The 12,503-nt window shown below is 40.9% G+C and overlaps 1 protein-coding gene across 2 annotated transcripts in view; it reads left to right on the top strand.

The window, feature by feature from the left end:
• LOC150084446 (proteasomal ubiquitin receptor ADRM1-A-like) overlaps positions 1 to 12,503 on the top strand; it is a 154,537-nt gene that overhangs the window by 132,111 nt on the left and 9,923 nt on the right. For both annotated transcript variants that reach the window (XM_090376075.1, XM_090376076.1), the window contains exon 9: positions 281 to 383. In XM_090376075.1, the coding sequence (XP_090232201.1) occupies positions 281 to 383 (103 nt within the window). The remainder of the gene's footprint in view (positions 1 to 280; positions 384 to 12,503) is intronic.

The raw sequence follows: 12,503 nt of genomic DNA, 5'->3' as shown, positions 1-12,503 counted from the left end.
TATTAAAATATGCCTACATATTGTTATAACTAGTAAAATTCATACTGGGTATGTTTCCTCATTCTTATTTATTTTTGTTATTCTGTACCACTGAAAACTCCATGGCTATTGTTTGAAATTCATGTTCATGTGTGTTTATAAGAGAAACATGACAGTCTTAGATTAGATAAAAAGCTGAATATTGTTAGAGTATGTTATAAAAATAAAATATTTTTGAATGCTTTGATATTTTCTAGTAAATATATCATATACTAACGTGATTGTTAAATCTTTTTATTAGGCACTTGGAATGTTTAGTGCTGCATTACAGTCTGGCCAGTTGGGGCCACTTATGCAGCAGTTTGGAATGAGTCAGGAAGTTATAAATGCTGCAAATTCTGGAGGTAAGAGCTTTGTTAATTTAATTAATTATACCCAGTTAAATTTAGGGTAAAAGCCTCAAGCCATGAAAGAAGTGTGTGTGTGTGTGTGTGTGTGTGTTTGTGTGTGTGTGTGTGTGTGTGTGTGTGTGTGTGTGTGTGTGTGTCCGGCATAGCCTCTTTCTGCACGTAGCTTTGAGTAAACTCAGTTAGCATTAGTAGAGGCATATGATGCAAGAAAGCAAGCTTATACAGCATAAAAAAAAAAAAAAACCTTCCCCTTTCACTCCAAACGTTTGTCTAGTTCTGCCTTGAATTTATTTAAGCTGTAAATTTCCACAATGAGAGATGGAAACTTGTACCAGCAATTAACCACATGCTGGCTAAAGACAAATTTCCGCACATCTATTCTACAACTGTCTTTCCTCAATTTGAATTTATGCGCCCTCAGGCATGTAATCTGAGCAAGAGGAAGAATCCCATCAGCATTCAGTTTGCTCAAGCCATTCAAGGCCTTGTACATCTCAATCAGATCACCTCGCAGGTGCCTAGTCTCCAGACACTACAATTTGGAGTACTTAAGCCTTTCTTAGTAAGAGAAACCCTTTGTTCCACTCACAAATCGCGTTGCCCTTCTCTGTGCTCGTTCTAGCAGCTCTACATACTCTCTAAAATGAGGCCTCCAGATCTGTATGCGGTACTCAAGGTGTGGCCTGACCATTGCCTTATACAAGGGAATAATCACCTCCTAATCCCTGCTAGCAAAATTCCTGTATATCATTGACAAGACCCCATGATCTTCTCTTGCAGCCTGTCTGCACTTCTCAGAAAACTTCATATCTGACTGCACAATAATTGTGCAGGTCTTTTTCATTCTCCATTTCTCCAAGTCTAATACCACACATGTGGTATGTTACCCTGGAGTTACTGCTAACTGTATGCTGTCATTAACAACCCTGCCAACCTTCATATCATCTGCAAACTTGGACATCAAGCCAGATATACCTTCGTTGATATTCATAAATACAGAAAACAACAATGGACCCAACACCGAACTTTGGGGGACTCCGCTAATAACATTAGTCCACAAAGAGCAGTGTCCATTGATTACCACTCGGTCTTCTCCCACTCACCCTTCTCTTTGCTAATTAGTGCATTGATCTCATGTTTGTGGCAATTTTCCATGAGTTGCCTTGGTATTGTACCACTCTAAATAAAAAGCACTGCTCCAATGTGGAAATATATTGCTTTTTATTTAAAGTGCATGTGACTGCTCAGATGGGGGTTTCAATCTTTTTTGGGAGCTGATCATTAGGCAGATAGGCATTGTGGAGAGGCGAACAACCCAATGATGAGATATATCCATTGTGTGCTATGTGCAATAAGTGAATTAGATGGTGCAGTAAGTGAATTAGCCATAGTTAAGTTTAGGGCAAAAGTTGTAACCTTTGAAAGCTATCAAATGTCATTGTACATGTCTGGAATTTTCTGTGCATAGCTTTGAGCAAACTGACATTGCTACTTAGTGATATGTACACATTCATGCCAACCTACAAGATGATCGGAAGATCAAGAGTATGGTACAAAAACATGTTCTGCATCATTATTCCTTCAGTAGCCTATGTACTGTAAGTACACAAGGCTGGTTCGATTCCTTGTGCAATTTTGTCCATATATGTGCTCTTCAGTTGGAGCTGAAAAGCATAAATCAGGACCTATCGAACCGTGTGACTTACATAAACAACACTTTCCTCCTATCCTCTATATCCAACCTTTGTGTTCCCCTCGAACAATATTCTTTACTCCTTCCTTAAATTTATTCAAACTACCCACATCCACAGCATCAGATGGAAGTTTTTATAACAATCAGTTATGCTCTGGTTAAAAGAAATTTTCACACATTAATCGGATAACCATTATTTTTCAATTCTAGAAGGAAAGGGATGAATCAGATTGGTCCACTGGATATTAATGGTTCAACTGTTGATGATCCTGCTCAGGTGGCTAACAAACTAAATGAGTATTTTGCATCTACATTCACCCATGAGGAGTTATTGAGGGAGGGGAATGCCAGAGGTGAGTTAAACTCTGGCAGTGAGCTGGATGATTTTGTAATAACTGAGAGGAAAGTGGAGGAGAAATTGTTGAAGATAAACAAAGTTCCCCGGGGTGGACGGGATCTGTCCAGTTATATTAAAGGAGGCAGCAAAGGAAGTAAGCAAACCCTTAGCCGTAATTATGAAAACTTCTTTGGACGCAGGGGAGGTACCCATGGACTGGAGATGTGCAAATGTGACCCCAGTTCACAAAGGAGGATCAAAGGGCACTTCGGAATCCTAGATATTAAGTCGCCTGCCGTTACTCTCCTCAGGACTAGACTGTGAAACAGCTAGGGATGACATAGGCCCTGAGGATAAACAACTTTTGTTGCTGTTTGAGTGGGCTTTCCTCAACAGCTCCAACATTTCAACCAAGGAGGCTTTGGTAAGTGCTCTCCCTGAGGGAGTAAACTCTACCCCAAGGTACTGCCACACAGAAGTTATGTGCCTGGCTGGAGGGCAGCTGTCACCCGCAGGAGCCTCCGTAGCCAGGTGGGAAGGAGCAGCAGTGCGTAGCACACGCTTCTTGGTTAGACCGGGGTTCGAGCCCGTCACCACCAAATACAGAAGATGCGGAAAGGTCAGGGAATGACCTTAGCATTATGGCCTTAGTTGCTAATGCTCCTAAAAACCAAATAACAACAACAACAGCTGTCACCAGCAAAGAAGCTCCTATCGTCAATCTTCAGCTTCTCCTTCCCTGATGAAGTCCAACACTTAGCAGTATTTATTTGCAGACCTCTTCTTCTAAAAACTTAAGCTCTATCCAATAAATTTTGGAGCCCAGAGGACATTGATGCCACCAGGATGGAGGGATCATCAGTAAATGAATGCTATGGTATTTATTGTATAATTACCAACATCAAAACCGATGTAAGGAGGGATAGCCCTTATCAAACACGTGTATAACAAGATAAAAAAAAAATATAGGGGACAAAGGATCTCCCTGCCGAACACCATTAAAAGAAAGGTGTTCGGCACCGTGCATGGCACATGCCAAAAAACCTCATCACTTTTGTACGTTGTTTCTGAAGAGTCTCTATATACTTAAGAAAAGTCTTTAGAAATCTTTCTCTTCAAGCCTCCAATATGGATTTATGATTCGCTTTAACTAGGTCTAAGGATGCCAAGTGAAGACAGATTCTCCTTGGATGATCTTAACAGAGAATCCAACACAAACACATTTTCTGCTACACTGTCAATGGGGAGAAAAGCTTGTTGTTTAGGATCGATAGAGACAATAGGTGATATCCTCTTTATCAAGATCTTGTGGTAGATCCTTAAGATAATGGACACCACAGTAATTGGCGTAAACTCTGATGGACTCTGCACCTCCTTTTTTTTGGCAAAAAGATGGTGTAAGCCTTATAACCGTGGAGGAAGTTGATCTGACTACAAGAACAGGTGGAACAAGTCCTGGAGAATCTTCAAAGTAACTTTCCTGATAAACACCGGGGTTAACCCATCTGGACCTGGGCTAGTCGCCAATGATGGTAAAGCACTTTTCAATTATTGGTCACTAATTGATTTATAAATAATACCTTGCAGATCCCCATCCTTATCATAAGACTCAGGAACATTTAATGTCATTTCCTCATTATTAATGCAGCAGATACCTTTCCAGAACTCCAGAAATGTGTTAGAGTCTAACACATTGTTTGATATCTTAGCCGGATTTAAAATAGGCACATAATTTTCTATTCCGATAATATATACATTGATTCTCAGCAAAGTCCCTCTTCCTTTGTAGTCTCCTACTTAAGGGTCTACCAGACCTGTTACAAATACTTCCCTGAGGACATTTGGAACCAATTGACACAACCTCCGATGTTATAAAATTCTGCGGAAGATACTCTTCAAGATCGTCAAAATCTAGTCTTTTGTCATAGGGAGGCTCCTTCGTGGTATTTATTGGAACTGACTTCCACGCCTCTTCTGGTTGACTTAAAAACCTGAACTTAAGACTGCTGGGATTAGTCCAAGTGTAATTCCCATGGGGTGGTACTTCAAGTCACAGAGGTGCTCCCCAATAGTCCCGGAGTAAACTCACTTATTTCAGCAATTCTCGATAGTCCACGGTCCCTACCAACACCCAATAATCCAGGGGTTGGACATTATACCTTGTACCAATTACATAAACAACACCATCTTCTGCCTCCCTTTGTTGGCATCAAGGGTCCTATGCGGGAACTTCCACTGGAGCTTCAGGTTAATGTTCTTTGGTCCAGACATGCATAGAATCTCAGCATGGGTTAACATTTGGATTTCCTCATTTGTCCATCTTGCTTTGACTCTGGAGATATTTATAGCTGCATTGGCTTCTGCAGAATGTGTGCACCATATGTGCACTCCTCTACTGGTTTTGGTGGTAAATGAATGTCCACAAAAGTTTCAGATCCATGCCGTGCTGGTTGAGTGGGAAGTAGAAGGCTCATCAGCCACAACAGAAGCAGGCAGGCAGATCTGTGAGCGGTAGTCTTGAATGGCATGGAATATCTGATCCCGTAGCCTTCTCTCTCTCTCTCTCTCTCTCTCTCTCTCTCTCTCTCTCTCTCTCTCTCTTTGTATTTCTAACACCAATATTCAAGAACCCAAACAGGGGTGGTAGCTGTGATTGGGAAGAGTAGCGTGTGCCCTTTCGCCAGGCGAACATGCCCCACCCACACCACAATTGGGTAGGACACGTCGCACTTCTGACAGATGGGTGAGCCATTAGGTCTTGTATCTTAACTCCCTCTTCCTGTCTGCATTACGGGAGACTTCAATGCACTTCACCCTTTATGGGGCAATAAGATCCCGATTATGGGACAAATTTTAGAAAAGTTTCTTGATAAGCTGAATTTGACGGTACTGAATAGTAATAGTAATAATATAAGAAAATACAAATTTGTACTTCTCTCTTCACATGCGTAACTATCCAGTTGACCTTTGAATTCATTCAAATTTACCTGTGAAGGAATCTTGTTCCAGCAATGACTTAAAAGACAACTCCTTACAATCTAGTTCTCGAATTCTTTATAACAGTGAAAATTCCACTTCATTTATTTTAATAACCCCTCTGAGTTGCCTCTGAGGGATGAGATACACTTAAATAGAAAGGGTGCAGGAATATTTGCTGATGCTATCGAAGCAATGTTAGGTGGGTCTGAAAACTGCTAGCTTGGGGTGGGGGGAAGCACAGACTAATAAATTAACACTAGCTAGCCACAAGCAGAGGTGAAAGCGATTCTTGCACTGCTTCTATTGGAATGAGCAGCATCCCGGAAAGCACGTTGCTGGAGATTTCAGGAACTCTTGGGAGTCACAAAACAAGTAAATATGTGAGCTGTGGTAGAGTAACTAAGGACAGGTGCGTGTATACTTGCATGTACACCAATGATAGGAGAATAGTAAATAAATTTGATGAATTTGAAGTGCTGGTCAAGACATCAAAGGTGGATATTGTTTGGATATCAGAGACGTGGTGTCACACAGATATAAGGAATCCAGAATTAGAATTTGGGAAGTACAGTGTGTACAGAAAGGATAGACAGGATAAGAAGGGAGAAGGGGTTATGCTGTTAGGTAAGAAACACATAAAATCTAAGGGATAAGAAGGGAGAAGTGGTTAGCTGTTAGTTAAGAAACACATAAAATCTAAGGAAGTGCATCCAGTTGACATAGATGGGCAGTGCAAAGTTCAGTCAGTTTCATGTGACATAAGCACTGGCAAAGCAACAATGAGGGTAGGAGTTTGTTATAGGCCTAATGACTCTGATGAGTAAGAGGAACAATTATACAGAGAAATACAGTGGACCTGTAAATCAGATTGTCTTATAATGAGTAGTTTTAACTTTCCAGATATTGACCAGAACTTGTGGGTTGTTCACTTGCACACTAGCAAGACTTCTGTGAATTTATTGGATGATTGTTTTCTACAGCAGCATGTTAGAAAGGCAACCAGAGGGAGTAATACACTTGATCTGGTTATCAGCAGTGATTATTCATGCATTAAGAATTTGCAGATTAAAAAACCACTGGGTGACCGTGATCATAATGTACTGATGTGGGAATTACTTAAAGATGTAACTACCATCAGGCTAAAGGGAAGGGCTTTTGCTTTTGTAACGGGACTACAGTGGTCTCAGACAGCTTTTAAATTCTATACAGTGGGACCAACTGATGATGTTAGCAACAGTACATTCTAAATGGGAATCATTCAAGGAAGTAATCTTGGAAATTTGCTAGGCTTTTTGTTCCAACTAAGAAATACTGTTCTAAGTTTAGGCCCAAATGGATGTCAGAAGAACTAATGAGACTCGTAGCAGAGAAGAAAAATGCATGGGATACATATAAATTATCAGGTGGCACAAAAGCCTAGGTAGATATAAACTACTCTGTAATCAAGTCACAAAGGAGATTAGGCAAGCAAAGGAAAATTATGAGATCTTTGGCAAAGGATGAAAAGAAAAACAGCAAAGACTTCTTTACTTTTATAAACTCTAAAAGGAAAGGGATGAATCCAATTTGTCCACTTGATACCAGTGGGTTTACTGTTGATGATCATTCTCAGATAGCTGCCAAACTAAATGAGTATTTTGCATCTACATTCACACATGAGGAGTTATTCAAGGAGGAGAAGGCCAGATGTTTATCAAACTCTAACAGGGAGTTAAATGATTTTGTAATAACTGAGAGCAAAGTGGAGGAGAAATTATTGAAGTTAAACATAATAAATGCATCTGGGATGAATGGGATTTATTCAATTATATTAAAGCAGGCTGCAAAGGAAATAAGCAAACCCTTAGCCATAATTATGAGAGCATCCTTGGACTCAGGGAAAGTCTCCACGTACTGGAGAAGTGCAAATGTGTCTCCAATTCGCAAAGTGGGATCAGTCAAATTGTGACACGAGTAATTACAGACCTGTTAGTTTGACTTCTGTTTCATGGAAAATAATGGAGTCACTGGTTAAAGAAGCATGAGCATTGCAGGATCATTTAGACAACACTGCGGCAATAATTCAGACACAACATGGGTTTGTTAAGGGGAAGTCTTGTCTGACCAATATGATTGGATACTATGACGTAGTCACAAAGGAACTGGATGCAAAAAATAATTTTGATATGATATACTTGGATTTCAGGAAAGCTTTTGATATTATTGCACATGGGCGACTACTGTACAAATTGGAGCACTGTGGCATTAAGGGCAAGTTTCTACAATGAATAAAAGAACGGTAAGTAGGAGAAGACAGAGTGGTAATTAATGGACACTGCTCTTTGTGGACTAATGTTATTAGTTGTGTCCCCAAGGTTTTGGTGGGGGGTTTAGGCGCCTCCGTAGCCAGGTGGGAAGGAGCAGCAGTGCATAGCACACGCTTCTTGATTAGACCGGGGTTCGAGCCCGTCACCACCAAATATGGAGGATGCGGAAAGGTCAGGGAATGACCACCGCATATCCCGGAGCAATATGGCCTTAGTTGCTAATGCTCCTAAAAACCAGAATGACAATGACAAGGCTTTGGTGTTTGGCCATATTTTTTTTTTTTTTTTTTTTTTCCCGTATATTTATCAATGATATTTATGAAGGTATATCAAGCTTTACGTCAAAGTTTGCAGATGATACACAGGTTGGCAGAATTGTTAATAACAGTAATGACAGTATGCTGCTGCAGCAGGATCTGGAAAAGTTGGCAGATGAGCTGAGAAGTGGCAACTGAAGTTTAACAAATGCAAAGAACTGCATATGGGTAGCAGTAACCCCCAGGAAATGTACCAACTTGGTGCTGTTACGCCCAGGGTAGTGGAGAACGAAAGAGACCTGTGGGTAATTGTGCAATCAAATATGAAGTTTTCTGAGCAGTGCACACAGGTTGCCAGAGTAAATCATAGGGTCTTGTCAACGATATACAGGAATTTTGCTAGCAGGGATAAGGAGGTGATTATCCCCTTGTATAAGGCAATGGTCAGGCCACACTTTGAGTAGTATACAGGTCTGGAATCCTCATTTTGGGAAGGATGTACAGTTGCTAGAACGAGTACAGAGAAGGGCAACAAGACTGGTGAGGGGAATAAAGGGATCATATTACAAAGACAGGCTTAAGTTCTGCAAATCGCAGCGTCTGGAGACTTGGCACCTACAAGGTGATCTGATTGAGGTGTATAAGGCCCTGAATGGATTGAGTAGGCTCAGTGCTAATGGGATTCTTCCTCTTGCTCAGATTACAAACCTGAAGGGGCATAAATTGAAATTGAGGAAAGCAGTTGTCGAAAGATGTGCAGAAATTTGCCTTTAGCCAGCAGCTACAAATTGCTGGAACAAATAATCCCTCTGAGGTTGCTGGTTGCCAAGCTCTGCAGCCCACATAATTGGAGTCTTTCCTTGTATGGTCATCCATTCGCCGATCTCACCATGCAAGTTGCCCATTTTGGACCCTTTCAAGAAACTCAGTTTCTATACTTGAACTGATTATTTCAATGTGACCTTACAATTGCCTTATACATGTGTAAAGTGAGTTAGTTGTCTGATGGCACCAGAGGTTCCCTCCATCTCTGCATTGTATTCTTTGTACCCAAATGACACAGAATTCTGTGAGGGCCATAGATTTAAAGATGTATGGGGATTGGAATGTTGTGTAGTGTTTTGTTCTGTTGTTTCTCTGACCATTTAGCCATTGGGACCCACCGTTGATCACACTTTGCCAAAAGGAGGCAGTTCAGGCACCCAGTAGATTATTTAAGTAGTCCGGCAGGCCCCACCACCTAATTTCCGAAGATTTCAGTGGCTTACAAGGCATATATATAAAGACGGTGGGTGAATACTATAATTTGGAAAGGCCGAAAGAGATTTATAAGGAAGCAGTTGAAATAGAGAATCTGGTTTGAGTGCCCAGTTCAGATCGCCAAATAGCTTGTCAGCAGCGGAGCCGCAGTATGTTTGCGTCAGTGATCGTTTTGAGGTCCATGTAAGTGTCGAATCAGTTAGGAAGGTCAAACTGCCCATCCTGCTCCAGGGGTGGGATATGTTACTTGCAGTGGGGAACCCACCAGGCAAGTGGAGTATTCTCCACCCCCCCCCCCCATTTTTCCAAGTGTGGTGGGGCACACATTTACTTCATTATCTGCATTCTCACTCTGCTTGCATTCTATTTTTACGCTTTTTTTCTTCTATTTTATAATTTTTTTTGTTACATTTTATATATATATACACTCACACACACTGTGCTGCCACTTTATTAGGTACACCCCTGCTGTGCACACAAGTGGTTTGTCCCACAACATTGCAAGTCACATGACCACGGTTGTGAATATAAATGCAGCAGAACAACCTTTCTGGTATCAGTTAAACTTACAAACCATAGCAAAAATGGGGAAAAGGAGTGATCTAACGTACTTCGAACGTGGCTTGGTGGTAGGTGCAAGACGTGCTGGACAAAGCATCTCTGAAATGGCAGTTCTCCTGAACTTTTCACGCACCATAGTTTCAAGGATGTATCAAGAATGGTGCAACAAACAGAAAACATCCTCTCAATGGCACTCCTGTGGAAGAAAATCGCTTGCTGATGAGAGAGGTCAGAGGAGGATGGCTAGAATTGTGCAAGCAAACAGATGGGCCACAATGTCGCACATCAAGTCACATCATCAAGTGTGCTGAACAAAATATCGCAGCCGACCGGGCTAGCCGAGTGGGTAAAGTACCTGCCCGGCAACCCAAAGGTCGCGGGTTCGATTCCCGCCTCGGGCTTGGATCAAAGTACTGCAAAAACCTTGGGAGGTGCAATATGGCCACAGAAGCCGATGCGCCAACAACTACCAAATCAAAAAAAAAAAAAAAAAAAAAAAAAATCAAAATATCGCAGTGGACCACTAGTCCACTAGTCGCACTTTGTTGCGAATGGGCTACAACAGCTGACGGCCACATCGTGTACCTTTGTTACCACTGAAGAGCAAGAGAGCATGCCTCTTGTGGACACAGTAACAACAGCACTGGACTATCGAGGATTGGAAAACAATTGCTTGGTCTTGATGAGTCGAAGTTCCTGGTGTATCGTGTTGATGGAAGGCTCAGAATTTGGCAAAAACAACATGAATCCATGGACCCTTCATTGTCTGACGACTACTGTGCAAGGTGTTGGGGGCAGTGTTATGGTGTCAGGAACGTTTTCTTGGCACACGTTGAGTCCATTGACAGCCATAGATTCACGTCTGAATGCCACAACGTTGCTAATCAAGTGCATCCATTCATGTTGACAGTTTATCCTCAGCCAGATGGTTACTTCCAGCAGGATAATGTGCCGGTGCACAAAGCCCGAATGACTATGGAATGGTTCCAGGAACATGACAATGACTTTTCTTTGCTGCAGAAAAGTCATTGTGGCAAATGACTTTTCTGCGACAACCTGTCGACAACCTGTAGCTTATTATACACCATTGGAAAGACGAGTAGGTTTAAAATATATATATTTTTTAAAATTATAATTGGTGGCACGAGCCAGAAAAATGTAATTTTCGTGTATCCCCCTCTATTACTGTTGCTAATGGAGCTAAAAATTTAAAAATCACATTAGCTATGCGTTATTCGATGCTTATCAAGGGAAAACTATTCCTATTGAAATTTATCATTTACTTTTTGTGCTAAAATTAAAAAAAAATTTTTATTGCACTTCGATAGCATGCTTCTTTGTACTAAGTAACTTTCCTTTTGGTGACAAAAAGGTTGCTAAATAGTTAATAATTCTATAAAAGTTATTTATAAATTTTGCGACGATAAGTATTTTTTTTAACAATTTTCAAAGCTGTTGTCCTGGCAAGGAGGTACTCAGAGAGCCAGTGGTGGGGCGGTGTCTGTGTGGACTCTTGCACGGCCCTCACCTGCCAGTCACTTCCCTCACCACAACAGATTCACAACAGATAGAAAGACTCTAGACAACATTTTTGTTAGTTCCTCAGTTTTAGGCCAAGCCGGAGTACTATAAACTTTTTTTCAGTTACCATAAAGCTCTCATTTGAGATACTACACTAACGACCATTCGTGACTACGGATCCTTCATTCGGAGTGTCCAGCACTCAGCAGTTGACAGATTTATTTCCTCTACTGTTCTTAATTCAACCCCACCAAGCATATAATTTATTTTGGGGTTGCTATTCCCAAGCGTAAGACCTTGCATTAAAAGGTAGCTGCCACTTTTCTGACCATTTTTTTTTTTTTTTTTTTTTTTTACATCCATTCAGTCATCCTGAAGGAGTGCTGCTTGGCACTGATCATCAATAGCTGTACCAATCTTTACATCATCTACAAATTTTGATATCACTCCTTCTGTCTGTTCGTTGACACTGTTTATGAAAATCAGAAACAACAGTGGTCAAAGAACCAATCTGAGTTATATTCATTAATCACAACCCTCTACCTTCTGCTCTACAGCCACCCAGCGATCCACCTTAGAATCTTTCCAGTAATCCCATGTTCCAACTTATACAGTAACCTCTCATGAGAGACAGAGTCAAATTCTCTGCCACCAGATAAATGTGTTGAAATTGTTCCCTACATCCAGCTCGTGAGTAAACTGTGTCAAAAAAGCCTACTAAGTTAGTTAAACATGATTTTCCCTTAATCACAACCCTGTTGTCATGTATGTCCTTCAGAATGCCAACAGACACGATAGGAAGGATTATATGCTGAATGCCTTGTGGATTAACTTGGCTGGCCACGCAGCCAATTTTGCTGTGGAACCAATTGACACAACTTTTAAAATTTCTTTCACTGACTACAAAAATCTTATAATAAATTGAAGTATAAATCACTGAAAAACCATCTGGCAAAATCAAGAAGGCAACAAACACCTTCGATTAAATTGAATCGATATCTTGGCTATCCAGTTTCCATTCGAACTGTAAAAAAGAAGTCACGCTTGTAAGACTAAGGATAGGCGATACACACCTTGCTCACTTCTATCATCTTTCTGCCTCAGATCCAACGTGTCATGGTTGATTAACCTCTATATAATAGATTATGGCAAACCACGTTCTTATTAAGTCATGCAGCCCAAATCACTTCTACATTAAAA

The sequence above is a fragment of the Mastigoproctus giganteus genome, chromosome 6, assembly GCF_048544385.1.
Source record: "Mastigoproctus giganteus isolate SK-2022 chromosome 6, ASM4854438v1, whole genome shotgun sequence".
NCBI classification, from domain to species: Eukaryota; Metazoa; Arthropoda; class Arachnida; order Uropygi; family Thelyphonidae; genus Mastigoproctus; species Mastigoproctus giganteus.
Note: the sequence above shows the minus strand (reverse complement) of the source record. Positions and strands in the feature narration are given on the sequence as shown.